The following is a 27,261-nucleotide window of genomic DNA, read 5'->3' as shown; positions in this document are numbered from 1 at the left end:
TCATAAATGATATTTTAGCCAATAAAACAGCGGTACCAATCCCAGCAAACTGGAAATGTGCTCAGCACCATGAGGTATGCTACAACCAGTAACTACTCCATACTGTAGTACGATTGTATAGTACTGCGCAATACATATACACCCTTGCGACTCCAACGTCTTCGGTGGTGGTGGAGGACCCCTGGGATCACTTCTTACTTCCAGCGTTTTGATTGGCTAGATATTATGGATTTCAAAGTGACACGCCATGTTGTCGATCTTGATGAGCCAAACTCCGTTTGGTATTAATAGCCAATATAAAAAAACACTGCTGGATGCACTTCCGATACAAAATGCAGCACAAGTGAGTTTTTCTTGTGGTCGAATGTATTTAAAACGTCATTTAAAATGTTGACCAAATAGATTCGCACGCCAGTGCGCATTCGACAGTTTGTGAAGCATCATGTACCGCCAAGGAATCGTAAAAGCCTTCTCCAGCGTTCCGTTGCCCCAGGGATACAGCATCTACCACAAGGGTATGTACATACGTGCATGATGGGTATGAAATCGCTCATGAACTATCCGTGACTAGCTCGTCCCGACTACCCCTTTCACGCGTTCGACAAGCTCGACGAAGTCCTTCACCTGCAAGACCGACATCCTTCAGCTGTGTACGACATAGTCGAGATCGGCGCTGGTCAAGGCAAGCTAACGAAGGCACTCAAGCGTGTCTTGCCAGGAGGCACGCGTTTTGCTGCAGTCGAGCCCAACAATGATCGTCGTACCGAGTTCCGCCATTTCGTGTCGGACGTCCCGGTGTTCGACGGCACCGCCAGCGCCACCACACTTCCAAACGAATCGGTGGGCAACATTGCCATCGGACACGCGTTCCACTGCATGGCGAAGGCCAATGCTCTTGACGAAGTACACTTTGCTCTATTTTCCTTGATCCTGACTGGTGTGACGCTAGTTCCATCGCATCTTGGTCCCCAATGGACGTCTCGGCATCATGCTCAACACGGGGGACTTCAACTCGTGTCCGTTCATGCAAGACGTGGAGCGCGTGGTCAAGTCATTCAATGCCGCGTACGTGCCATCCCAGCCCAACCATGACCAGCTGCAGCAGATCTTCCACGACCGACCGCACCTGTTCTCGCCGATGCAGTCCCAGCGCATCGACACGGTGTTCTCTGCGTCCGTAGATGGGATCGTGGACTACCTCATGTCCACATGTGTCATGGCGAACCTGTCCCATCGCCGCCAAACTGACGTCCGGCTGTCGATCGCCCGGCTGATCGAGATGAACCCCGACGTCACAGAAGACGAGCACGGGGAGCACAAACTCGAGTTGCCGTGCCTCGTCGAGCTCCACTGGGTCCAGAAAGCCCAAGCTCTCCAAGACACCCCCGCACAACACCACCCGGACGACGTGGTGATGCAGTCATGTTAACTATTACTTGTTCATTCAGTGGATTCGTGTGCACTTCTTGTCTGTCAAGGCCATGTTGGTACTGTACTAGTACTACGTATTAATAGTAGTACTACGTGTTAATAGTAGTACTACGTGTTAATAGTATGAATACAGTACTACAGTAGTATTAACCCAGTTTACGAGATACACTGTAATAGCACTCAAGCAGTAATATTTTTATATTACAGTTAATATTAAAATAGAAACTGTTATTTTTTTCAGTCTTTTTAGTGATACTATTAAAATAGTATCACTAAAAAGACTGAAAGCAAATACTACATGGTAGTACAGAAGTACTATTAAAATAGTACTTCTGTAGTATTTGCTCAACAGTTAGCTTTCATCAATAGTAATATGCCAGTTACCCTATAAAAATGATACACTCACCGGACTTGATTAATGTATGGTATCAGGTGAGTCCCATCATCTATTAATAGAGACGTTTAGCAAGTCCAAAAATGAGAGGTTTTCATACTTCCCACATGTAATTACTCAATATCGACACATCACACATGGTTTGCAACCATCGTACAGTACCACGGATATCATAGTGAAGAATGTACTCATATAGAGCAAAATAATAATAGTATTCTTGAATTTGATGTGTTTTGAAAAGGAGTAATTATTGCAGTTATTATTAAAATATTTACTGTTATTTTTTTCAGTCTTATTACTACTGTATTAGTATGAGGAATTATTCGGATCGTCTCCATTTTTTCGGATAACTAGCCAAATTTTTCCATCAACAGTAAGATCCCCAACATTAGCTGATTGCACATTCGTTAGCTGACAGACACCAGCGCCATGGCGCATGACCTTGCATTGGTGGAGGAAACAGAAGTCTCTGTCTACTCGTTTGGCCAGGTGCGAACAGCAGCGTTCGCTCATCATACTGACGCACTGGCATTGATATTGGCGTTGATAGAACTCGTACGGGGAGCTCGGACACGGGGATACCGCTCCGCGTTATGCACCCGTCCGAGTGGAATTCTGCCAAGGACGCAACGTCGTCGACGTCGCATGTGGCAACGAAAACACGGTCGTGCTGTGTGAAAACGGAGAAGTGTTTGTGTGCGGGTACAACGACAGGTAGCGACGACCACTTGAGCACGTTTGCAGCAACCAACAACCAAAACGACCTCTAGCGGGCAGTGCGGTATGGGCACAACGCAGCGAGTGAATTCGTTCAAGCTTATCATGGGTCTCATGGACAAGCACGTGGTCAAGCTCAGCGCTGGCAACGGCTGCGAACACGTGGCGGCAATCACAGGTACGTACGACCATACCTTGCATCCATTCAACCAGTCCCAAGCCTCATGCCAATCGTGTAGATGACGGGGACATGTACACATTTGGCTACAACGCCCGCGGGCAACTGGGCCTTGGCACGACGTCCGCCTGTGCGTTTCCCACGCGCGTGGACGCCATCGCGGTGGTCAAAGTGGCCAGCAGCTACTTTCACACGCTCGTGGCGACAGAGGACAACGAAGTGTACGGGTGTGGTCGGAATGACTTTGGGCAGCTGGGCATTCCCGACGGACTAGACAAGCATGTGCTGCACCGGGTGCCGTTTTTCAGCGGCCGGCGGGTGCTCGCCATGGCGTGTGGCCAGTACCATTCCCTCGTGTCTGTGGGTACTGCAGTATTACTAGTAGTAGTCGTACCGTCAATATACTAGTACTCGGGATAAACGCAAGTACGCGATGATATACTGTAGCCGAGGGCGGGCTCTTTGCATTTGGCAAGAACGACCACGGCCAACTGGGCGTAGACCCGCCAGGCGTCAAGCCCACCCCCGTGCCCGTGTACCTTGGACCCGACTGTCAAGTCGTCGTGCAGGTGGCCTGCGGGTACTACCACTCGGTGGCGCTCACACAGGCGGGCCACGTGTATACGTTTGGGCGCAACGACAATGGCCAGCTCGGCCTCGGCCACCAGCACACGGTGGCCACTCCCACCGTACGAAGCTCACACGGAAGAGACTGGTGTTTTCATTTCTGTTACACTGTCGAGTAGTTGGTGTCGCACTTGACGGCGTTCACGATCGTGGACGTGGCGTGCGGATGCTACCACACGCTCACGCTGAGCGACGCAGGCCGCGTGTATCCATTTGGGCGGAACAACCACGGACAGCTGGGAACCAACACCAACTTGGACAGACTATTGCCCATCTGCATCGAGTCCCTTGGCCATGTCAGAGTGCTAAAGGTACCGAATGAAGGGGCGTCTACACTTCAATACGTGTATTTGTGCATAGATTGCAGCGGGGTTTTACCATTCCGTGTGCATCACGGGTACGTCGTCGTTTGGTCCGACGAGAGGGGCGGCGGCGGCGGCCCCGTCGCTCGGGCGCGACTTGGCGAGTCTTGTCGACAACCCCGTGCGGAGCGACGTCCGGTTCGTCGTGGACGGACGCGTCGTGTACGCGCACCGGTGCATCCTCATGGCACGATGCGAGCCGTTGGAAATCATGCTGGGCGGCCCCATGCGCGAGAGTTTGCAGGCCGAGATTGACCTGCCCCACTTATCCGTACAAACAAATATGCGATACCGTCCAGACGATTATGCGGATGAGCACGGGTGTGTGTACCTTGTAGCATGCTGTATTCGTTGCGATGCTCCACTATATTTACACCGACACTGTCCCCGAGCTGGAGCATCAAGGGGCGGACGACGTCGGTGGGATGGCTTCCAAGTACGCGCCTCGATATCGACTAACTTGGTCGATGCATAGAGTTTGTCTTGGACTTGATAGCCCTGGCCGACCAGTTCCTCCTCGACAACTTGAAGCGGTCTGTGATGTATAATATATTTTGGCGAGATTTTGCCCACTGTATATATATATATATATCAATTTATTAAATTTATTTTAATTTTATGGTCTATTTATTTATATATATAAATAATATATATTATATATATATATTATATATATGAATGACGTAGGAAATGCGAACGTGCGATACAAAAGAGCATCACAACCGACAACTTTGCACTTGTCATTGTGGTATAACCGAGACTGTCGATATAAATGGTTCTAACTCGTGGGGTATATCTGCAGACGGCACACGCCCGCCAAGCCCACAGTCTCAAGCGGAGCTGCATTGACTTTATCCTTGGCCACTTTGGAGCGATCATTGGCATGCCAGTACGTATACTTACTCATATATACACCTCGAACGCCATATATATATATATAATATTATCGATATTCATAGAGAATTATTGTAGGAGTTTATGGAATTGCCGCCAGAGGTGATGCAGGACATCCTCAGCACGGCGTCGCGGCGGGGTGTGATCATCAAATCGGGCTAAGACGTTTTAGTTTGCAAGTCTACTGTCTTTAATATATATATATATATACACGAAAGAGAGAGAGATATCAATGTGTGGTTGATGTTTTACTTCAATTCAGACAGCATCGCCGTGGGGTTTTCCAAAAAGTGCTTCCATTTGGTCGAGAACCGAGCCATGGTCGCGCCGTCAATGATGCGGTGGTCGCCGCTCCACGACACGTTCATCACCTTGACCGGCACCACGGCTCCCGCGGCGTTGAAGCGCGGCAGCGTCTGGATCTTGCCGATGGCGCCGATGGCGACCTGGGGTACCATGATCACGGGCCCCATGTACGTGCCGCCGATGCTTCCAATGTTGGACAGCCTATCACAGCACGCAGTAGCCATCCATGAGTATATTCGTTTCAGCATGCATAGATAGCCCAAGATGCAAAGCCATTGTGTGGACGAGAGAGCAAGACGTACGAGAAGGTCCCGCCCGTCAAGTCGTTGGGGCCCAACTTGCCCGCCGACGCCAGCGCTTGCAACCGCCCCAGCTCTTGAGCAATATCGAGAATCGATTTCGACTAGGGAATATTGAACGACCATAAGTAAAAGTTGTTTGCTAAATTCAATGAAATAGCATACCTCGACGTTCTTAATATTAGGCACGAGAAGACCCTTGGGGGTATCCATGGCCACAGAAATGTTGTGCTGGGCGTGGAGGGTGATGAAGCCTTCGCAGTCGCTCACGGAGGCATTCAAGACGGGGTAATACTTGAGGGCCAACGACGCGGCCTGCAAATATATATATATATCGTATATTTGCCAGGCGGTTAAATATATATATATATTGTGGTGACAATCATACCTTGATCATCAACGGAAGGTATGTGACCTTGATGCCACGCTCGGAAGCGACGACTTTGAGGCGCTGGCGCAGCTCGTCGAGGGCGTCCATTTCGATCTAGTTGGTTTATATGAGCCACATCAACAAGAACTCGTTTCTGCATGTACCTCGTCCGCATACCCAAAGTGCGGCACCTTCAGCGACGCGTTCATGGCCTTGACCATCATCTTTTGAATGGCTACAACATGGACGAGGTCATGACACATGGAAACGTCATGGAGGTCACGTACGGTTCACGGGCACGACTTGGCTTTCGGTCAGAAATTCCACCGATGCTTTGGACGAAGGCGGCGCGGCGGCAACATCGACGTCCGACGCGTGCGACTCGGCAGGTTGGTACTTGGCTTCCGACAGTTCGCGGATGTAGTTGAGGATGTCCCCCTTCAAGATGCGATCTCCTTCCACGGGAATGTCCTCCAAGTCAATGTTATGTTCACGGGCCAGACGGCGAACGGACGGCGTCGTCAACACCTTGCCCGACTTTGTGCGGACGATCGACGAAAGCGACACGGCAGAGGTCGTCGCTTGAGGAATCGCGGCCACAGGAGCAGGAGACGACTTGATGGGCGTGGGAGAGACTGCCTTCTTCAATTGCTCCACCTTCTTGGCTCCGGGTGCCGCGGACTTCTTCGGGCCAGACCCTGCGTTGTGTGCGGCGGCCACTTCGTCAGACACGTCCAAGTCGACCAAAGGGTGGCCGACCTTTGCCATACCACCGACGTCATAATGGAGCTTCGTGACGACACCGTCAAAGCGCGATGTGATTTCAACTGTGGCCTTGTCGCTCTGCACCTCGACGAGGTTTTGGAACTGGGAAATTTTGTCGCCTTCTTTGACAAACCACTGCAAGACCTCGACTTCGGCAATGCCTTCACCGATATCTGCCAAGTTGAACGAAATCTGAGGCATCATGACGCCTCGCGACGCATGGAACGCGCGGAACGAGGAGCGACCGGTCGTCGCATGCAAGAGGCCTCGGCGAAGTTGAAACATGGTGCGCGCGGTGCAGCTTAAATCTCGAAATGGCGTTCCCAAACCAATTTAATTATATTTTGAAATCGGACTCGAAGTTACATCCAAACTTCGATTTTTGACATCCTTTCATATCCTTGCATCCCGGGGATTTGTCGAAATGGGGTACTTACTTTTCAACTTTCCACACCATTTCAAGCTGCGAGATAGTAGCTCCTGCTATCAACATGTAGAAGCGTCATAGCACATGCATCATGATGACAATAGCTCCACGTTATGTAGGCCTACCAGGAGAGTGTAAACCTATACAACTGGTGTATGTATAGCGACGACAGCTGGAGTTGTGTGGATAGGGTCGGCCGCCCAGGAGATACCATGTTCTGACATTCGCATCATATTTGTACCTACAATTGTCAAGATTCTCAATGTGACAAGGCCAGAGGGTGTGGATTACCTACCTACCAGGAAGTTCACACCCCCTTTTGAGTCGAATGTCGCGTGATTTAGTGAGCACAACGAGGTAGGGTCATTCATACCTACTGATCCACTCGATTACAGCACTTTTGAAGCTAACATCATCACCATAACAATGGGATTAAGCGGTGGCGATTGTTTATACTAGTAGTACGCCAACTTGAACTTCAATAGCATGGATTACCACCACGTGGACTTGATGTGTGGCCAGTGAAATTACCGCAGTCACCTGGTTTTAATCACTAGCACATTGTGTTTCAAACACAATTTTTCCATAATATAGCTTTGATATTGTACGATCGAAACGTTTTAAACGATTGATTACATCCTGTACAACCGAACGGACCAATAAGAAGCCTTCAATTGACCGAAGTGTATTCATTTTAACCAATCAAATTGCTTTCCATCGTTGTGATTAACGAGTTGCCGTTGACCCTTCAACTCTCGTTTTACTATTATCAACTCGTCAATCGAACAACTTCGAAGTACGATTTCCACCGTGCCATTTTGGAATTTGCCGCATCGGTCGCCATTATGCTTGCAAAATCCGTCCGCCGCTTCTCGTCCGCGGCGGTGCCACTCAAAACCGAACGCATGAACATGTTCACAGCGTTGAATGATGCCATGCGCGTTGCCATGGAAACAGACCCGACGGCCGCCGTCTTTGGGGAAGATGTCGCGTTCGGCGGCGTGTTTCGATGCACCGTCGATCTCCGCGAGCAGTTTGGCGAAGACCGGGTATTCAACTCGCCGTTATGCGAGCAAGGTATTGCCGGCTTTGCCATCGGGTACGCCTCCGTCGGGCGCACTGCCATCGCCGAAATTCAGTTCGCCGATTACATCTTCCCTGCGTTTGACCAGATCGTGAACGAAGCCGCCAAGTTTCGGTACCGATCCGGCAACCAGTGGGACTGTGGCAAGCTAACGTTCCGCGCGCCGTACGGTGCTGTCGGCCACGGAGCGCATTACCATTCCCAGTCGCCAGAAGCGTACTTTGCCCACACCCCCGGTCTCAAGGTCGTCATTCCTCGCAACCCCGTGCAAGCCAAGGGGCTGCTGTTGGCGTCGATTCGAGACCCCAACCCGGTACACACTGCTTGTCCTAGATTTCGAGCTTCCGTGAGGACCTCTCATGTGTTGTTGCCTATTTAGGTCGTGTTCTTCGAACCCAAAGCATTGTACCGCGCGTCCGTGGCGGAGGTGCCCGTCGGTGACTTCACCGTCCCCCTCGGGCAGGCCGACATTGTCCGGTCGGGCTCGGACGTCACCATCGTGGGATGGGGAGCACAGATGCGTGTCTTGGAGGAGGTATACACCCTCGTTTGAGTTTTCGTCGTCATCTCATTGTCACCCTAGACATGCGACATGGCGGAAGAAGCCGGCGTGAGCTGCGAACTGATTGATCTGCAAACGATCTTGCCGTGGGATGTCGACACCATCGAGCAGTCTGTACGCAAGACCGGGCGGCTGATCGTGTCACATGAAGCGCCGGTATGTTGTTGATACTCGTCCTAGCCCCCTCATCTAACCCAATACCTCTAGCGCACGGGGGGATTCGCAGGGGAAATCGCGTCTACAATCCAAGAGCGATGCTTCTTGAGCCTGGAGGCGCCCATCCTTCGAGTCACGGGCTACGACACACCCTTCCCGTTGGCCCATGAAAAGGTAATACTATTTTATATATATATATATTAATATTTATCACGAACTGATGGTTTATTCTATGACGTAGTTTTACCTTCCGGATGCACTCAAGAACTTTGAAGCGATCAAGAAGATCGTGAATTATTAAACGGGGTGGCACCACCGTATTCTCCAAAACACGTCTAGACTACTACTAGTACTACTACCACTTGTCCTAGTACACAAGTACTACTACTAGTACTACTCGTATCACGTGTGGCAAAGGGGGTTACATGGACAGGTTCATTGAAAGCTCGCAGTACTGGCAAAAGAGTTGCGTCTGCGCAAATTCTTTGAGGAAGTGGGGGTGCAAACTCTTGTGCACGACCAGCGCATGAAACTGCTGCTGCAGCACGTCGTACGTCGACATATGTGCTAGTATGTCTCGTATGAGCCAAGTACGACGATCCTCCATGTGATCTCCAGCTTTACCTGCATGGACGGGGGGAGGTGGTGGCATGTTCAAGGCCGCGAGATCGCCGCAAATGGCCGTGAGGACGGCGCTTGCTTGGGGCAGCAACAGCCCCAGCACGTTTTGCTCGGCTTCTACATATCCACCAATATAAGCTTGTATTCACACGAGAGGCGCATCCATCCACCCGTGAGATCATGCCATGGCTGGCCTGGACGAGACGACATCGCCCGCAACGCGGCGCTGGCGTCATGGAGGAGCTTGGTGAGGTCGTTGGCTCTGGGAAACGAGAGCAAGAGGGACGAGTATGGGCACTGCATCGAGTCAGCATCCACGTGCACAAAGCACACGTCGGGCCAGTCCTCCATAGTCACGACCACGCTGTGGACGCCCACGAGGTAGGGCACGGGCGAGTGCAGAAACTCGAGCAGGTTGGCCGGCAAGATCGGAATGAACGTCGACTAGCAACAAGTAGTAGTAGTAGTAGTAGTAGTAGTAGTAGTAGTAGTCGTAGTACTAACGAGAACGATGGATGATGACATGTTGTCGATGTGGTACATATTCAGTAGTGTGGTCAAGTCGATTCGAAATTAGAGAGGGGGTGCTCAATGAGCAGCATCAAATCGGCAGACAATATCGCTATATCGACCAATCAAAACCTAGAACACCAATCAAGTAGCCAATCAAATCATCCACTTGGACCAATCAACATGGAATTAGTGTGTGACTTTAATAAGTGTGACACTGCAAGATTTAACATACAAAATTCAGTACAAAGAAAATCGATCCATAGATAGGTTTGGCAAAGAATCAGCACAAAAGTCAGCCACATATTTCTGGTAACAAGGGCTACAAACAGTACCTGCCACTGGAACGGCCGCAGGAGCACGAGCAGCGCCGTGCTAACTACTGACAACTTGGCGGTGCTGTCGCTCACGATCGCCACCTGCTTCTCGAGGAGCAGGCAGCTCACGAGCTTGACGACGGTGGGGGCGCCCACGAGTCGGAGCAGCACCGCCACTGTCCAGTTGTCCGTCGCTGCTTGATCCACGGGAAACTACGAGCCATCGGGGTAAGTTATAATGTGCACAAACTGTGACAATGTGCAGAAACTGTGACAACGGATGGGTGGACGGACATGCGATACGGTGTCATGATCGAATGTTCTTTGGGTTCCATACCCGATACTTGAACTCGGTGAGAGGCAAATGAATCGACGACCACGCGCCAGGACTCCCCACTTGCATGCCGCGGAACCTCCGCAGGAGCTACATACATCATCCACTTAGGATCCACTTGCATGTACGAGAGCGGCGTCCGTCGTACATCCAAGACCGCAGAGGACGACGACGAGCTGTCCTTGGCGCCCGGTGACGTCGGGGGAGCTGACGGGGGCTTGGTGGCGGGCAGCCGTCGTCGCAGCCCCAGCTTGAGCGGTCGCTTGGACGACTCGAGCAGGTGCACCACGTCCACGAACGTCATGTGATCTACACAATGCCGACTCGTTCATGAGATGTATATGGGACAGATATATTCGTGCACCTAGCGGAAACCCGTTCACGGCGCGGACAATGTCATCTGGCTCGATCCCGGCGGCGGACGCGGCGGCAGAGCACGCGTGCACAACGATCGAAGTAGTCGGTCGACAGCCGGACGGCGTGCCCAGGGGCTGCTTTTGCTTGGGTCGTGTGAAATTCGCCGTCCAGCTATGACTTCGGACGAGACGACGCCGAGGAGGGCTCTGAGCTGTCGTGGGGGGGGACGGGGGGGTCTTGGGAGGCGTCCTGGCGCCGTCTCTGGTCTCTGCAATAGCGACAACTCCGCTTGTCTTTTGCTTGGTAGCGATAGCGTTCAACAAGGCGGCGTCCCGCGGCTTGATGCCCCGAGAGGGATGATGCACCGACTCGTCGCGCTCCCGCAAGGTCAGCCCGAGCACTCTCTGCGTCAGCACCACCTATGTAATGTACCCATCAAGAATGTTAGCATGTCCACAAGTGTTTGGTCCGTACCTCGATGTCCTGGGCGCGGTGGTAGGCCGGACTTGTGCGCGCAGCTTGCCTGGATTTCAAATCGGCTTCAATCACAAGTCGAAGGATCTACGCATTGTCGTGCACGTGGTTGGAGCACATGACGGGAATCAGTGGGGTACCTACCTGAAAGTGCAATTTGTACAACGGGTACTTGCTTGTGATGCAATAACATCGCGGCGTAATCAGCGTAGTTCCTCTATCATCGTCCGACTTTGCTGTGACAGGGGAGGCCAAAATGCCAGCAAGCGAATGGAACGTTGTCGCAGACAATGACGTGGGAATGGGTTTCTTCTTGGTGGGCGATGCCGGCGGCGTGCTCGGGTGCACCGGACGGGTTAACGGGGCGTCGACCCGTTGTTCTTGTGTTGCCACGTGTGCGGTGCCGTTTGATTGGTCAATCAAAATGGGTGGTTCTGCTGCGTCCATGAGAATGGCGGCGCAAAAGCCATACAGAGCTTCGCCTTTGGATCCTGTGAGGCGGAATGTGTAGCATTGGGCATTGTGTGGCTATGTACACAATGAGTCCTTTCTATGTCCAGATGGGACAGGGCCGAGGTCGTACATCCAGGAGTTGGCGCAGGGTGCTGGGCCCATCCAATGTCCACTGCGATACCAGATGGCCTTGGATAGCCACTGCGTCTTTGCCAGAGCATGTAAACGCAGGCACGCCTACGGGAAAGCAAAACCCACTCACGGCTTGTTCGTTGATCGGATGGATGGACTACACAACGCACAGAAACGTATAAAATAAGTGAAAAACAAACGGATGGCTGTCAGGCTCTCAGGAGGGACGTAAGTACCGGTGGAGGGTACTGAAACAGCACTTTGGGCTTGTAGCCACACGAACTATCATCGTTGCCGTCGGCGGCTGTTGCGCGCTCGAGGCCGGAGGATGAAGACGTCAAGAGCCCCGTGACGACGAAGTGCTCGAACACGCGATCCTTCTTGGTCTGGAAGCACGTCATGCTCTGCACGAGGTCGTGCAGGCGCCGCGAGTGCGCGTCGACATGCACTTGACCGACGATGGACCGAGAGTACAACATGCGAATCATGCGATTGTGCTCCTTGTCGTCGCCGCCGCGGAGGTGATGCGGGAGAAGAAGGGAGGACATGTGGGGTCGAGTGCCAGAGTCGATCGTGCTGGAACGCGCGGGTCGCACTTGCAGGGGCGGGTCGTCGTCCAAGGTCAACGTCACTGGACGGTTTACGTGGCGCCGACTGTGCGACGGATTGGATGCGGTGGCAACATCTTCGTCCGTGGACTCGTCGTCGTCGTCATAATCCAGGTCGAAGGAAGGAAGGGTGGGTGTGAGCAACGCGGTAGTGTCGGGGATGTTGCCCCTGAAGGACAATTGAGGACTGCATGACGTGGAAGTGTTGCACACCTGAGCATTGTGGAGGGGACCTTATTGATCGTAGCGTTGTGTACGTTTGATGGTTCCTGCTTGAGAAAGGCGAGGAGCGCTCTAGATAGTTCTCGTCGGCGCTCTTGCTCTGTCAAGAACTTGTGCTTCCACTCAAGGGCTTCGCGCACAGCCTCATCGCGTGCGTTCTATCGACGTTCCTCGTTGTGAGCGACATATAGGGCAACAGCCTGAAGTGCTTACCACGGCCTCTTCCCACTGCACTTTCCATGTGCCGGCGCAAGTGCACGTAGGTGATGCTTTCATGGGCCCAGGTGGTTATGGCCGCGACGACCACGATTGAGATCCGCAAAATGGTTCGTTCGTTCATCAAATGTGGAAGCGGGGATGAAATTTTATAAAAATATAGCTTTTTATTTTATCGCATGTCAGATCATTTGAAGTTTGTATGCAGTTCGTGGAGGCTAGCGCAGACCCAAATTAATTTCAAGTGGCGTATTAATTCGTCGTTGCTAAGAGCAAAGTTGAAAAGTTGAAACGCCGCGTTGGCGGCGCTGCAGCCACATCCGATGACCAAGCCCCATGCGCATGTAGGGATTGACAGCAATCTGTGCATGTGATGATGGCGTCAAGTGTACATAGCTGCTGCATAGCTAGGTGTCCCTTGCACCAATCGATGTGAGACCCTCCCTTCGAGGAAGCCAGCCATAACGTTACAGGTTTCCAAGAACCCTACCTATGTACCTCGGACAAGCTGAGGAATGCTAAAGGCGAACACGTGACATGGCACATGACAAAGTCATATACTCCGCAGTACTGTGAATAGCGCCAGGTAGCCAATTTGTCCACCAACGTTGGCTGGTGGTCTTTCATACCGCAGCTCGAGGGCTCCACCACATTCTGAAATTCCCCGCAGTTGCTTGCGATTCAGCTAGGAACCTCTTTTCTGTAGCATCTCGGGATGGATTCCCTGATTTAGTATCGCAACATCCACAGAACCTGTACAAGTGGGACAAAACCGTCGTTGGTGATGCGCTCAATTGTATTCACTGTCAACTGGCCAAGCAAGGTACTGGTGGTGCACGATGCCAATCAGCTCCATGCCAACCTCACCTCTATCATCTGGCAATCCAATTTACCTTCCAAGAGGGCGTCGATGGTGAAGTTGGCTACGACTTCGTCGGCGGATTCACCACCTTGCATAGCCTCAGAGCTGTTAGCCAGCCAGCCACTTCGCAGTACCAGTCTTCGAATAAACCGAAAGTTGCGATATTATTTTACAATTCACGAATTTAATTTTCAGATTTTAGATACACCAACTATGCCTTTGACGTGTTTTCGGAGCCATTATTATTCCTCCAAACCGTAATTTTATTATTATCTCGAGGTTAGAAACCTCGATTTTCTCGCACTCCACCCGCGCGAGCTAGCACCCAACGAACAACTCACGGTTAGCTCCCTGCTCCCTCTTTGCGCATGCCAGTCAAAGAGTACACCAATCGCAGTAATGACGAGCCTGGGGAGCGCCCCAGTGACCTGAATCGTCTCGCTGACATATCCGTGGACATGAGGTTCGCGTTGCACCATCAATCGTTGCATGTGCATCTTGGACATCCGCTTGCAGTGGTGGCTCATCTGTTGATTTACTCGCGGCGTCGCCATGTTCAACCCTGAAAAGCGAATGATTCTTCTCTGGAGTTCGTGCCAGGCACCACTGCCTGAACATGGAGACGTCCTCCCAACCCTTGATGCTTATGCAAGTTCGTGTGTGTGTGTAGACCATACGCCAATGACAGCAGCAGCGATTCGGAAACGGATCTGTTTGCCGCCGCGGACGCGCGAAAGCTTCGCATGTTGGCCTCCGTGGACCAAACGGAAGAGCTCAAGGATTACGTGTTGACGGCGATGCGGCAACTGTCTCGCATGAGTTCTGGCCTTGCCATGCTGCTCCCGACCTCGTCGTTGCACCAAGGCAGCCACTCGTCGCTGGACGACACCACTCCCCGCGGGGCCGACCTCATGGGTCGGGTGTGGCACAGTCTCCACAAAGTCAGCGCCGCCGTCAACTCCCTCGCGCGGCACTCCACGGCTGGACTCGACCCGTACTTTGACGCGTTGGACCTCACCCTTCTCCCTCCCGACCCGACCATGGCCCTCGAAGCGATCCACGCCAAGCTGCTTTCTCTGCGACATAAACTGGAGACCCCGCTCGCAAAGATGGACGCCGCTGCCCGGCCGCTCTTGATGTCTGCATGGGAACAAGGCCATGCCGATGCCCACGAACACACCGCCACCGCCGTCGCCTGCTGGACGAGCAGAGCCGCGGAGCTGCACAGCCGTGTCGAAGCCGCCATGGCGACGACGACTGGAGCAGACACGTCGTCACCCGTGCTGGCCGAGGTCCTACAATTCCTCGGGAGCATGCACCTCATCCACACGCCAGCAGCTGTGACGGCGTCCGCCGCGCGTCAAGTGCAAGCTGTAGACGGGCTCGTGACGGCACTGCAAAGTGCCTTGCCCCCCCCCTCTTCGCATGAGTCGAGTTTTCACGCACCAGGAGAAGGTACTTGTCGAAATACATACACATCGCCACTCGATCGCTCAACCAGTAGACCTGTAGATGGCGGCGGTCGCGTGATGACTGACCAGGTCCCCCCACAGCATCCGCACGCTCGCCGCCTTCCCCCTCAGTCTACCCGTCCCAAGCAGCCCCCGGAAGCATCCAGTCCGCACCAACCGTTTATAGACGTCCACAAGAAACGTCCATCAAAAGACTATCCAAAGCCCCACCTACCACTGGAAAAGAAAGTGCGGCGGCCGAGTACATCGCCGTATGCGACTGTGAGACACAACGAAGACGACGCCATGCCCCCCCATGAAGTGGCGCTGCCGCCCACGGACGTGTCCCCGGCCTCGTCGCGCCGAAGCCGCCTAATCACGCTGGGTCCGTCCATCTCGTTTGTATTTCTTTCTCAACGGCACATGACGTAGACTTGCCCGTGCCCAGCACCCCACCGCCCGTCCAGTCGGTCGATGAAAAGCTGGTAGCGTCGCCAGTCGTCCCGCATTCCCGTGTCGTCGGGTGTGAAAAGTGCTTTATGAACAACAACCACGACAAGATGCTGCTGTGCGACAACAATTGCGGCCGAGGTTTGTGATTTGTACCGAATCGTATCTATGTTTGCCTCGAGTCCTTGAGATTTTGTACCTAATCAGTTTTCGCATCGAATATGTACATATCATTAATGTTGTACCTAATCAGTTTTTGCATCGAATTTGTACATATCATATTTTTTGGTACCTAATCAGGCATATCATTTATGTTGTACTGCTTTGGTAGAGTACCACATGTACTGCCTCCAGCCGCAGCTCGACGTGGTGCCTGAAGACGACTGGTTCTGTCCAGAATGCGTCAAAGTTGCGTGTCTGGCCATGCGATGCAGTCGCTTTTGCGTGTTCAACCAAAAGTACTGCCCGCGGCACTTGTGCAAATTCCAAGGATGTCCGTTCCGATGCAAGAAGCAGGGGTATTGCGGCAAGCATTCCAAGCTCCACGCGCATGAAGGGGGGGGGTCTGCGCGTGGAAGTACCCGCCCCCTTCACCCTGAGGATGATGGAACCTCTGCCGGACCACCCGATCCATATGTCGACGACGACGACAACGACAAGTTGTTGAAATATAAATAGTGATATACACACACATCTGGTAAAAAATAAATTACGTCCAACGTCGTCCCACAAACACTAGATAATTGACGGGTTCAATCCGACGCCATGCTCCGCTTCTGGTGCGTGTCGTGGCGGCGGCAGTACCCGCGCCCCCGCAGTCGGAAGTTGCACCCCTTGAACCGACAACTGTGCACGGCACAGTACCGAGTGACGCTGATCCGCTTGCAATGCAACGCCGCGCACAGAAACACCTGCCCATCGCCAGACAGCCCCAGCGACTCCATGCAGTCGGGGCAGTACCACGAGCCTTCGTCCGGCGGGCCAGTCAGGTCGAGGCACGCGGCATGGTACAGCTTGCCGCAGTTGTTGTCGCAAGCCATCAACACGTCAGTTGACGACGCGTCGTCGCCGCACACATTGCATCCAGAAGCACGAGCATTAGGCACTCGTTTTACAGGTCGGTCCTCGACAGGTCGTGGCGATGATGGTGGTGATGGACCTTCATGGCAGATATAATGTGAGGGTGTTGCGTAGGATGGACAATGTTCTGTACCTGAGTATGGTGCAGACTCACGTCGCAGGACCTCAGCAAGATCGCGCACGTCGGTCGCCATGGACTCGAACCGCTGCATATTATGCTGGCCGACTCTACGGCACAAGTGGTCGGAGGTCTCTTGGATGGCCAAGTTGCGGATGTCTGTGGATTCGTCGCGGACCAAGTCGCACAATGACACGGACGACATGAAGTCGAGGCATCGTTCCAGCAACATGCGGTGATGCTCGACGCTACTGTTTGACGGAGAGAGAGCGCTTTGCAATTGGGTGCGCAAGTCCCCTGCGGCATTGCGCCAGCACGCCAAGTTCATGCGGGCTTCTTGTCGACTCAACTTCTGAGCGGTTTCCCACAACTTTTCCAATGTCGGATTGACGACAGGGCGCAAGTCGTCGAACGGAGCGGTCCGAATCGTGTCCATAACCTGCCGAAACGCAGTGAGGGACACGTTCAAGTCGCCCACGACGCCACTAGGATCGCCTTGGATGCCGCGCAGTGTTCGACTACCAAAGTCCTCGTCACCGCCATGCATCAATGCTGTCACGCACTGGCTTAAGTCCAACAAGCCCTGTGCTAGGCGCTTGCTGGGAGCGCCGTGTCGACTGCTAGATTTGGTAGACGATTTCTTCTTGGCCTGCTTTCGCTTGCTTCGTGATGCCTTGGTCACACGGATGTCTTGAATCTCCAGTTCAATGGGGGGAGACTCTTCCGAGTCCAAGTCTTTGCCTGTGCTGTAGTCGGACGCAATGGCCACGTCATAGTCATCCTCGTGAACATCGTTGTCGCTGTCGCTCTCCGAGTGGAAGTCATCGTTGTAGTATTGCGAGAACGACACCAAGTTGTCGAACGCGTCCACGTTTGCGATCGGGGATCGCTTGACTCGCTTCACGCGATCTGACAACTCCGCAAGTCGGTCCAGTGCCGAGGCGGCATCAGCGTCTTCGTCGGCTTGTCGCTTCGCGCAGGATATCACGCGCATGTTCCGCCTTCGTGCCCACTCGCAAAATGAATATCTTTTCGCCGAACAACTCACATGTCAACAACAGCGTTGCACTTTTAACTTGGAATTTGTATACGATGGCAACCTCATTTTTAGAAAGCTGCGGATTTCCGGATGTTTCCGGATACCACCTTTCGAAAAATGGCATGAATGCAACAGGGGAGGTTCACGAAGATGTAAAGCCGGCGGTCTCGAGATGGGATGTCCTCCAGCGTGTGGATGATGCCGACCGCGACGAAGATGATGGCCGAGAGCGAATACACAAACACGCCCCATGTATATTGAAGTGGTGCATGATGCTTTCCGGTAACACCGAGCAAGCGATGGGCCGGCAACGTTGGCCAGTATTCCATAGAATCCACCGCATCACCCACTACAGTACCGTCGTCGTTCAAGCAACAGCAATTGTCCCTTCGTAGCCTTAAGCGAGTATGCCAAGCTTGGAAGTGAAGTGCATGCCCTTGTCCATGCGATGTGAAGCTCGATTACAACGTCAATCGAGTAGTTCTTGGTTCTCGCCGTTGACATGGATGAAACCGCTCGGGTAGCCGTTACGGATACGGATCGTTTTGAGTCTCAATTGAATACAAACACGCAATATAATAGCTGAATTTGAAACTAGAATTGAGTTTCGAACGATCTCGCACTCGGCGACTATGGCTGTAGCTTTGAGGCAGCGACGACTCAGTAGCACCACCGCCACCGCAGGACCAGTAGTAGCTGACCTTGAAGACATGGAATCCCCAACGGCGATTGCGTTCATAGCGGCCTCCACTCCATCTACAACCAAGAAGAAAGGAAGTGACCTCATGGCCATGGTGGGAGCCAAGGGCAACACGTACGAGGAGCTATCGTCTTCCGATGGGTCGATGCATGCGCGAGGCGAGGTACGGTTGTGATGCCCACATCATGACACTGACCTGCCCACTCTACCAGGCATCCCCAAGGGCGGCTTTGGGCGGAGGTAACTTGATGTGTACATCGCTTGGTATCGTTCTAGAACTTCTGTGCTAGGTCAACGACTGCACTTATTATCGAGTGGAGGCATCAACACGACGGCGTTGGATCTGAAAATCTCCTCCCCTGACGTCGTTACACCCTCGACGCATCATGGAAAGCGCTTGGCTACGCTCCATCGATCGACTGGCGGCCGAGACATGCTGTACGTCCCCACATGCCGCGACACGCTGCGCAAATACGTCAACAGGTGCGTCGTCATCTTCATCGCACGATAACGTCACGGATGCTCATAGCTGGATTGGCGTGTACTTGGAAGTGATCAACACGACGTTGAGTGTCATGTGCTGCGCGTTCTACCTCATCCAGGTATAACTGTATCGCACATCAAGCTCGAATTGACATCTCCCACAGCTGTACAACCCCACGTTGTACGCAGACTTGCATTTTCAGCTCATTGAAGTTGGCGCCACGATCTTCTTTGCCTTGCATTATGTACGTACGCCTTCCACTGATGCTTCCACACACTCTATCTGGACTTCTCTTTCAGGTGCTCCATGTGTTCTCTGAAGACGACGTGTGGGCGTTCATCCTGTCATTCAATGGAATCATCGACCTCACCATCGCGCCATCCCTCATCATGGTCTGTACATACACAGACAACCAGCCATGACCGCAAGTGCTCCACATGTTCTAGTACTTTGTCAGCGATCCGTCGTCGCGGGAGCTGACGCTGTTCCGCGTGTTCCGAGTGTTCCGCGCCCTCCGCGTCCTAAGACTTCACAACCTCATTCGCAGTCGCAAGCACGGGTACAACTACGAGTGGGGGGTGTTTGTGTTTTCGCTGTCGGCCATCATCTTTGTCGCGGCGGGCATCTTCCACGCGCTGGAGGACTACCCATCTCGAGATCGCCGCCTGCAGTTCCACGACTCGCTCTACTACATCCTCGTGACGCTGTCCACCATCGGTCCGTGCGTTCGTCCGTCCACTGAACACGTCTTGTTTACCATGGCGTAGGCTACGGGGACATTGTGCCCACTCGTCCGTTGACCGAGTTCTTTGTCATGGGGCTCATCATTGTCGTGGTCACGACTGTGCCGGCGCAAATCGCGCGGCTCCATGCGCTGCACGTGTCCATCCACGCGTACGACGGCGCGTACGTGTGCCGTCCCGGGCGCGGCCATGTGATCGTGTGCGGCCACGTCGTGCACGACAGCTTTGCCGACTTTTTGACCGAGTTTTACCATCCGTCACGAGGCGTGATCAGCTTTGACATTGTCGTGCTGTCGCCGGACCCGCCGTCGCCCGCCATGACGCGCCTGCTCTCGAACGTCGTGTACGCGACCAAAACCACGTTCCTCAAAGGTATTTCATTCGCCGTGTCATCTCAATTGAGTTTATTTTTGTTGAGTTTAGTTGTTGAGTTTAGTTGTTGAGTTTAGTTTTGTTGAGTTTAGCGCTGATGGATATTTTGAGCAGGCTCCCTCGTTCATGATGTGGACCGCAAGCGGACGCAGCTCGCGTCCGCCGAAGCCGTGTTTGTGCTAGCCGACAAGGACGCCCGGGCGACGGAAGCGCAGGACGCAACCACGCTGCTGCAGGCGCTGAGCATTCGCAATTATGCCGACAGGTAGAATGACACGTCTCGAAACGGTGGATGAACATGCCGGATCGATTTAGCACGGGATGCCATATTCGAATGTACTTGCAAATGTTATCGGACGACCACCAAGAGCTGTCCCACATCATTGGTGCCAACCAGGTGCGTCGGTTGATTGGTTTCATGCGATCTCATGGTATGGTTGTAGACAATCCATTCGAACCGCGTGAAAGCCGACTTGGTCTGTCGCGGCGTCGTGTGCCCCGGGAGCTGTGCGCTCATTTTGAACCTCATGCAGTCGGTGGACCAAGCCAAGATGCACAAGCACATCTCCCATCCCACGCCCTGGATGCACGAGGTACATTCGAAGGATACTGGTATCATTCATACTATTATGCTTAGTACATTGGAGGCATGAGCCAACAAGTGTATGCAGTGTTGTTGTCCGACGCATTCGACGGCCACCTCTATGAGGACGTGGCGCGCCGGTTCTTTACCGGGTACATTTCCAAATGGCATCTAATCAACCAGCATGCTCATTAGCCAGTACATGTACGTACGTAGGTTTGAAGTCCTGTTGTTGGCAGTATACCGGCGAGACAAGGACGAGGACGTTCCTCGTGTCATGTTGAGTCCATTTGGCAAATCCATGCGCCCCGGGTACATTGTTTATGATTGCGTATTCCGTGGGATGACATGTCGCATGATTGCGTATTCTTGACGTGGATGATGACATAGCGACATTGGGTTCATCTTGGCCACGTCGGCGTCCGTGGTGCACGCCATCCAGTCCGAGTACGCGTCGGTCGTGGAAGGCGAAGAGTCGGCGCCGAGTCCCCGCCATTCGTCGCTTCGGTCCATCCCCATCGTGTCCAAGTCCAACCTCCTCCAGCGAAAGTACATCCGCAAGATCACCCTCGCGCCAACTAACCAACCAAGCAGCACACCCCCAATACAAGACGAAGTCTCCACCGCGCCAAGAAGTCCGAGCCACGATCCCAAAGCCGAGCTGGACACCCGACTCGGCGCCGCCACGTTCAAAGCCATGACCGACATGCAAGGCCATGTGGTGGTGTGTGGGGCCACGAGACACATCCTCCCACTAATCGACCGACTTCGAGCCATGTACGCTGCTACGGCTTCCCCCGCGCCCCCGCTCGTGTTGCTTGTAAACCACGTGCCCACCGCCAACGACTTTGAACTTGACTACACCTTGCCCCCAGACGTGTTTTTTGTCCGCGGGGTGTCGACGCAGTGCCCCGACCTCCTCCGCGTGTCCATTCAACGCGCGAAAGCGGTCCTGCTGTTCCCCCTACCCTCGTCCGTCCAGAACCAACCGACAGACGACGCGTACTTGCTCGACTATGGCGTCGTCACGTCCTTGTTGTGTCTGGAAACTACGTGCGACAATGCCAAAGTGCTGTCCACGGGCCGAAGTGCCGTCACCGTCGCACGGGATGAAGTCGGGTTTTACGTGAACTGCAATGTGCCGTTGCAGGCGGTGCAGTCGCGCATGCTCGAGCACTTTCCGACGTTGAACCCGGACGTGTTTCGGGCGCCGTCGATCGAAAACATGAGCCGGCGCCTCTCGACGTGTCCGGCCGAAGCCTCCGCGTCGTCCTCGTCTGTCGCCATCTCGAGCAGCTTCCTCAGCGACTTGCCATCCATGGCGGTGCTCCAACGCGGGTCCAACATCAAATTCTGCCGCCCTCGTGACGTGCTCTTCAGCTGCGACTCGTTGCCGTATCTGTCTCCCGCCTTTGCCGCCGGGCGAGTGTTTGTCGACAGTCGGCTCGACTTGGTGCTGTGCCAAGCGTTTTACAACCCGTACATCACGGAGATCCTCCACCTGCTCACGGGCAACCCGCTCGATCCGGACGTGCAGGGGCCGACGTTGACTCAAACCGACATACCCGTGGACTTTATCGGGGGGTGCTACGGCGACGTGGTCCTGGCCATGTTAAGAGCGGGCAAGTTGGTGCTGGGGCTGTATCGATACCCCAACATGCGCCTCGGGAATGTTGTGCCATATGTGCTCACGTCCCCACCGAGTGACACGCAGGTGTTCCCCAACGACAAAGTGTTTGTCGTAATTGACACCCACCACTCGGGGGTCGAGTAGAAGTAAGATGTCAAAGAGAGGGTAATGTATGCACCAAAACAACATGCTCGTGTGTGGTGACTACTTTTTCTTTGCCGGAGCCTTCGCCACTGGCTTGGGGGGCGCCAACTTGGCAGCGGGGGCGGCTTTCCCGCCAGCTTTTTTGGGTGGTCCGCTGGACAGCGCCGCGCGCTACATGCAAATAGAGACAAGTTGGTTGCTTACAAGGGATGGGCCAGGTAGTTAGTATAAACGCACGTCAGCCTTTTCCTTGCAGTGAGGAATGTGACGCTCGGCCGCTTTTTCGTTGAACCGACGCGAGCAATGCGCACATTGCACAAGACTGGGGTCAATCTCGGCGGGTTTGGGCGGAGGCAATTCACTACATTTATTGTCGATTTGATACAAATTTGGGGAGCCGACCAAATTGATCCACAATCGATCTGATTGGTTGAATTTCATTGAGAAGGTTTTGATTTGCTAATAATTTTGAGCTCATCAGAGGTAGCCAATCAAATCGATTTAAATTCCAACGAGAAACCACTCCACAACACGAAAATTCACTCGAAAGCACAATATATCCACATTTCATTATGAATCAAAGAAATGCTGAGACAGAGTGATGAGACGTACCGGCCTTCCTTTTTGGCAATTTCGTAGTCACGACTGCCTTTGATGGCATCTCGGAACGCGTTGCTTTTCTTCTTCCAGTCGGCCTTCTTGGCCGCCGCGTCGTCGGCTTTCGCCTTGGCCTGCGATACAGCGGTGGTCGCGGCTTTGATCGAAATGCCTTTTTCGTTCAGCAATTTTTCGACATCTGTGCCTTTGAGGCGGGCAGCCTAGAGGGTTTGAATATCACAAAAAAGCGGATAGTAAATATATTTGTATAGTGTATGTTATTCATATGTACTCGTACCGCCATGTTGAACACTTTCTTTGGCCCTTGAAACACCTTTTTGCAGATTTTCTAACTCGCACGCTGTGAGAGACAGACGCACATGAAGGCATCCCCATAGTTAGTACTTGATGCTTGAGAATGGCTGTAGCGTTGAACTTTCGGTGGCAATCGGGGCATTCGTGGTTAGCACCATCGTCTTGCACTTCGCTTTCCTGCCATTCCACCGATAGATAAGTGAGAACCCCGTGTATTTCCATGTCCCCATACTGTAGTAAGATGTAGAAGAATACCCCAACTGATATTGCATGATATCGAAAAAAGGGTTGGTTACCCCGTCGGGCACACCGTCAAACACGTTGGCCGGCGGTTTTTCAAAGGCGGCGACGGGAGGCGGCGGGCGGCGCTTCTCTAGTACAGCTGGTTTGGCCTGTTGAGCAACCGCAGGAGGTTCGCGCGCGGAATGCACCACTTGGCGGGGTTTGTCTTCATCCACAAACATGGACGCGGGCTTGGTGGGAGCGCTGCGGCTCTTGCGTCGAGACATTTTGGACTTGAGCAGCGACAACGAGTTCTGGTCCACGGTCTACATCCGGCAATGAATTGACCCGACAAATCCATGGGAGTTGCAAGTCTGAACGGTACCGAAGTGTCTGCAACCGCCGCGGACGGACTGGGCTTCATTTGCCGCTGGCGCGCCAACGGCGCCGGGGCTGCCTCGACGACGTTCGAAGGGTCGCATTGGCGGCATCGGCAACTCGAGTCTCGAGAGCACGCCCCGCCTCCTGCCGATGCTTTCGGCTTGGACTCCCGGGCAATGACCTTTCCCGTGCGCGTCTTGAGTTCGTTGGATAGCGAGTCGTGCTCTATAAATGGTGTTTAATAAATATCCAGTAAGATGATGGACTACCAGGCTCTTCAGTTTCGTATGGCTGTTGTATGGACGACTCTTTGGATGGTTTGGAATTAGTTTGTCGCGAATATGACCCAGAGAGACGGTCCAGCGAATCGGAGGAATCGTTTGCTTGCATTTTGGGCGGAGGGGTCGGTTTCTTCAAGTTGGACACGGGAGCTCGGCGCTTGGGGGGGCTTGCAGGAGGTGGGGACTCGACACGCGGAGATTCCTGATTTTGGAACTTGGACTTTATGGGTGGCGAAGGTGGCGCTGCCGTCGCTTGAAACTTCGACCGGATGGGGGGCGATCCTGGGGGAGCAGCATGCTGCTGCGGTTCGTCGTTGTTATCTTCAGCTGCTTTTCTTGGATTCACTCTACATTTCTTGTGAGAAGGACTCGGTGGTACGGAAGGTGCAGCCGAGGAGAGTGTTGAAACTCACTTGGGGGTGAACGTGCACGTATCGTTCACCACGCCGCGCGAACGAGCATCCCGGAGTTCCTTCGCTCTATCCTTCGCGGCCTGCTGCTTCTTCGCATGCTCGGAAGGATCATAGCGAAGTTTCGACTCCTTCTGCATGACGCCACGGGTATATAGGTCCGCAAAAGTGCGCGTCCAGGAGTTTTGTTCGAATGTTGCCGTTTCGTGTTGGAATTTTGAAACCATCCGGATATTAATGATCGAAGGGACACTCCGGATAAAATCCGGAAACCGAGAAATCTGCTGCTTTTCATTGTGGTCACAATATTATTGGAATATACCCATGGCAGGATAAAATCGATATGCTGGCCAAAGCCTGCGATGGTTAGTGTTGCGCCTTGTGCTTGTTTCGAATCCATTTGCGGATCTCGTGCTTCTCCTGCTCGCGCGCGTCGCGCACCGATTGCGGGTCGGCTTCGTTGCTGAACATGAGGTCGAGGTGGTGGCCGCCTTGGTCGATGGGGATGGCGATGACCGAGTCGCTTTGGGACTCCCATACACCGTAGCCGCCCCACGGGTCAAAGTTGCCGTTGGAGAAGACGATGTTGGACGCGGCACGGATGCCCGCCCAGCCACCGTACACGGTATTGGCCCACAGCGGCCGCAATTCCACGCCCCACTTGGCCAAGCATCGCTCGGCGTCCGCCGTCTGGTTCTGCTTGGATGGACGGAAGAAGTCACGGACGCCGTCTTGGTCGCTGATGACCATGTACAGCTCCGAGCACGCCAAGTACGACCACAAGTTTTCCGACTCGATCGGGGACGTCGAGTTCCAGTCGACACACGTGACCTTGCCGGACGAGTTGGTGGCCACGCCGACGCTGGCGCGGAACCCTGCCAAGAGCGCGGCATCGCTTTCAAACTCGTCTTTCAAATGGTCGCACGCCGCGCGGTACGGGAACGCCGGCAAGTCGCTAAAGTAGTCGGACGGCCACGGGTAGTTGCCTTCGGCCAACTCCGTGTACGTCCCCACCAAGCTGTCTGCGATCTCAAGCGCGACCTCTTGCGATGGCGGCACTGTACACAGACCCAGAGCCGTGGTCAAGTTTTGGCGGCCTTGGGCGGTGGCGCCCCAGTCGGAAATGACCTGCTGCGCCTTGCGGATGTTTGGCACGCAGTTGGCGGCCGACCCCGCGGCAGCGGTGCCCACAAACGTCGTGATGCGCGAGAACGCTTCGGGGTCCACGGGCGGGTCTTGGCCGTGGAAGGCGAGCAGCGGCGCCGACGACGAGATCGCGCCGTCCACGACGAACGGGTACTTCATGCGAAACCACGCTGCCAGCATGCCCGCGTACGACCCGCCGAACGAGATGACAGGGCTCTTCTCCGCATGCAGCGTCGTCTTCAAGTGCTTGATGAGAACCGCGTAGTCGGCTAGCGCCTGCTCGGACGACAGGAACCGGAGGCTCTCAATGTAGGACGCGTTCGCAATCTTCGGGAACGACTTGCCAAAGTACCGGTGCTCGGCAAACACCAGGAGCGCGCCGAATTCCGCCGCGTTTTCCCACATAAGCCCCGTGGCCTTGAGGAAATTCTCGGCGTCGCTCTCGTGCCCCGTGTAGAAGAAGATGGGTCCGTCCGGGGACTTCCAGTGCTCACCGCATGTAAAGTAGCGCTGTTCGTACGTGCCGAAGTGAGCAGTGAAGTGGTCCAGCGTCTGGGTGATGTACGTCTCATTGCATCGAAGGCGTAGGTCCCCGTCGAACGACTCCTTTGGCAGCTTCTGCTTGTGGCTCATGGACATGGTCTCGCCCGAAAAAGTCTCGGTCACGACGGCAGCGGGGCGGGCAGTAGAGCCCACGTACACCAAGGCACCGGCAACGGTCGCAAGGACAGCCGCGATGGCTTTGGTGGACTTCTTGGACGAACTCTGTCGAGACGACATCAGCGGGCTCATCAGCGGGGCACTCTCCATGTTGTGAACGAAGCCAATTCGAAAATGCCAGTCTTTCCAACATGGTTTGGTATTTCCCACTGTCGTGGGTAAATCCCAACTTGAACCCGTGCACAGCCAATCACAAGCGTGGTAGGCATCCAGCCATGATAGGGTTGTACTGATTGGAGGAAATTAGTTCCGAGGTTGGCGATCTTGTCATTTGAGTGATTTGCATCACAACTTTGTAAACTCTCGACCAAATACAGTATTAACGTGGTCGTCAGAGACTTGACGTAAATGGCCAATTCATGGTGCACTTGAAAGAGACCTCGTCGTAGAATACAGCTTATTCGTCTCTCTGGACCGGGATTTCAATTCTGAAAAGTGCTGCATGAAGCCGAAAGGTTGGGCTTTCTTCTGATTATTTAATCGGCTAGAATAGACTTCAACTTAGCGTTCATTGACTTCGATTTCCACTCAAGTCAAGGCAAAATAGGAAGGACGGTTTATGGTGCTGGAATTATGCTTAAAATATGGATGCACGATTTGCTGATGTTTTCGCATTTCTAGCGATTCGATTGGCTATTCCTTAATTAAAGCAATTCCATTGGCCAATTTGAATGCACTTTAAACTATATAAACTGGCCATCTACGTTAACGGTAATT

At 53.5% G+C, this 27,261-nt stretch overlaps 10 protein-coding genes across 19 annotated transcripts; 6 read left to right on the top strand and 4 right to left on the bottom strand.

Moving 5' to 3' along the window:
* The first annotated feature begins 424 nt into the window (after positions 1–424).
* Positions 425–1,462, top strand: H257_06181 (hypothetical protein). The gene is made up of 3 exons (XM_009831318.1): positions 425–515; positions 572–903; positions 950–1,462. The coding sequence occupies exons 1-3, from the start codon at positions 443–445 to the stop codon at positions 1,427–1,429; spliced, it is 885 nt and encodes a 294-aa protein (XP_009829620.1). The 5' UTR covers positions 425–442; the 3' UTR covers positions 1,430–1,462.
* A 739-nt stretch (positions 1,463–2,201) lies between these two features.
* On the top strand, positions 2,202–5,369 carry H257_06180. 2 transcript variants are annotated; one of them, XM_009831316.1, is made up of 12 exons: positions 2,202–2,314; positions 2,376–2,539; positions 2,596–2,720; positions 2,782–3,084; positions 3,168–3,409; positions 3,467–3,658; positions 3,708–3,980; positions 4,048–4,129; positions 4,185–4,242; positions 4,397–4,457; positions 4,512–4,598; positions 4,682–5,233. In XM_009831316.1, exons 1-12 carry the CDS (start codon positions 2,255–2,257, stop codon positions 4,763–4,765), a joined length of 1,731 nt encoding a protein of 576 aa, XP_009829618.1. In that variant the 5' UTR covers positions 2,202–2,254; the 3' UTR covers positions 4,766–5,233. The 2 variants fall into 2 exon arrangements, with proteins under 2 accessions (XP_009829618.1, XP_009829619.1); XM_009831317.1 differs by having other exon boundaries at positions 3,708–4,129; positions 4,682–5,369.
* H257_06179 (hypothetical protein) lies at positions 4,797–6,651 on the bottom strand. The gene is made up of 6 exons (XM_009831315.1): positions 5,866–6,651; positions 5,743–5,813; positions 5,597–5,692; positions 5,374–5,523; positions 5,212–5,312; positions 4,797–5,110 (listed from the first exon to the last, which is right to left on the bottom strand). Exons 1-6 carry the CDS (start codon positions 6,626–6,628, stop codon positions 4,852–4,854), a joined length of 1,440 nt encoding a protein of 479 aa, XP_009829617.1. The 5' UTR covers positions 6,629–6,651; the 3' UTR covers positions 4,797–4,851.
* Positions 6,652–7,597: 946 nt separating this feature from the next.
* Positions 7,598–8,974, top strand: H257_06178 (2-oxoisovalerate dehydrogenase subunit beta, mitochondrial). The gene is made up of 5 exons (XM_009831314.1): positions 7,598–8,167; positions 8,234–8,389; positions 8,438–8,572; positions 8,624–8,746; positions 8,814–8,974. Exons 1-5 carry the CDS (start codon positions 7,616–7,618, stop codon positions 8,871–8,873), a joined length of 1,026 nt encoding a protein of 341 aa, XP_009829616.1. The 5' UTR covers positions 7,598–7,615; the 3' UTR covers positions 8,874–8,974.
* On the bottom strand, positions 8,951–12,796 carry H257_06177 (hypothetical protein). 7 transcript variants are annotated; one of them, XM_009831307.1, is made up of 12 exons: positions 12,592–12,796; positions 12,007–12,547; positions 11,769–11,927; positions 11,330–11,713; positions 11,186–11,272; positions 10,719–11,130; positions 10,503–10,663; positions 10,358–10,444; positions 10,039–10,233; positions 9,364–9,637; positions 9,197–9,310; positions 8,951–9,139 (listed from the first exon to the last, which is right to left on the bottom strand). In XM_009831307.1, the coding sequence occupies exons 1-12, from the start codon at positions 12,597–12,599 to the stop codon at positions 8,994–8,996; spliced, it is 2,568 nt and encodes an 855-aa protein (XP_009829609.1). In that variant the 5' UTR covers positions 12,600–12,796; the 3' UTR covers positions 8,951–8,993. The 7 variants fall into 7 exon arrangements, with proteins under 7 accessions (XP_009829609.1, XP_009829614.1, XP_009829615.1 ...); XM_009831312.1 differs by having other exon boundaries at positions 9,197–9,637; XM_009831313.1 differs by having other exon boundaries at positions 9,197–9,637; positions 10,358–10,663.
* Positions 12,797–13,966: 1,170 nt separating this feature from the next.
* H257_06176 lies at positions 13,967–16,309 on the top strand. Of its 2 annotated transcripts, XM_009831305.1 has the most exons (5): positions 13,967–14,141; positions 14,349–15,133; positions 15,191–15,514; positions 15,562–15,720; positions 15,911–16,309. In XM_009831305.1, exons 1-5 carry the CDS (start codon positions 14,047–14,049, stop codon positions 16,255–16,257), a joined length of 1,710 nt encoding a protein of 569 aa, XP_009829607.1. In that variant the 5' UTR covers positions 13,967–14,046; the 3' UTR covers positions 16,258–16,309. The 2 variants fall into 2 exon arrangements, with proteins under 2 accessions (XP_009829607.1, XP_009829608.1); XM_009831306.1 differs by lacking the exon at positions 13,967–14,141 and having other exon boundaries at positions 14,316–15,133.
* Positions 16,273–16,790, top strand: H257_06175 (hypothetical protein). The gene has a single exon (XM_009831304.1). It carries the CDS (start codon positions 16,345–16,347, stop codon positions 16,753–16,755), a length of 411 nt encoding a protein of 136 aa, XP_009829606.1. The 5' UTR covers positions 16,273–16,344; the 3' UTR covers positions 16,756–16,790.
* A 1,736-nt stretch (positions 16,791–18,526) lies between these two features.
* On the top strand, positions 18,527–22,472 carry H257_06174 (hypothetical protein; the record flags this gene model as incomplete). The annotated part of the gene is made up of 14 exons (XM_009831303.1): positions 18,527–18,679; positions 18,729–18,756; positions 18,807–18,999; positions 19,046–19,118; positions 19,164–19,244; positions 19,300–19,392; positions 19,447–19,717; positions 19,768–20,115; positions 20,230–20,380; positions 20,431–20,512; positions 20,559–20,708; positions 20,753–20,850; positions 20,915–21,010; positions 21,089–22,472. The coding sequence occupies 14 exons, from the start codon at positions 18,527–18,529 to the stop codon at positions 22,470–22,472; spliced, it is 3,201 nt and encodes a 1,066-aa protein (XP_009829605.1).
* On the bottom strand, positions 22,368–24,863 carry H257_06173. 2 transcript variants are annotated; one of them, XM_009831302.1, is made up of 9 exons: positions 24,682–24,863; positions 24,257–24,615; positions 23,992–24,212; positions 23,640–23,932; positions 23,475–23,561; positions 23,368–23,418; positions 23,085–23,290; positions 22,710–22,833; positions 22,368–22,643 (listed from the first exon to the last, which is right to left on the bottom strand). In XM_009831302.1, exons 1-7 carry the CDS (start codon positions 24,816–24,818, stop codon positions 23,251–23,253), a joined length of 1,188 nt encoding a protein of 395 aa, XP_009829604.1. In that variant the 5' UTR covers positions 24,819–24,863; the 3' UTR covers positions 22,368–22,643; positions 22,710–22,833; positions 23,085–23,250. The 2 variants fall into 2 exon arrangements, with proteins under 2 accessions (XP_009829604.1, XP_009829603.1); XM_009831301.1 differs by having other exon boundaries at positions 23,681–23,932.
* Positions 24,864–24,952: 89 nt separating this feature from the next.
* Positions 24,953–26,898, bottom strand: H257_06172 (hypothetical protein). The gene has a single exon (XM_009831300.1). The coding sequence runs from the start codon at positions 26,632–26,634 to the stop codon at positions 25,045–25,047; it is 1,590 nt and encodes a 529-aa protein (XP_009829602.1). The 5' UTR covers positions 26,635–26,898; the 3' UTR covers positions 24,953–25,044.
* Positions 26,899–27,261: the final 363 nt, after the last annotated feature.

The sequence above is a fragment of the Aphanomyces astaci genome (genome assembly GCF_000520075.1).
Source record: "Aphanomyces astaci strain APO3 unplaced genomic scaffold supercont1.12, whole genome shotgun sequence".
Classification (NCBI taxonomy): Eukaryota; Oomycota; class Saprolegniomycetes; order Saprolegniales; family Verrucalvaceae; genus Aphanomyces; species Aphanomyces astaci.
This window is presented reverse-complemented; position numbering and strand designations above follow the sequence as displayed.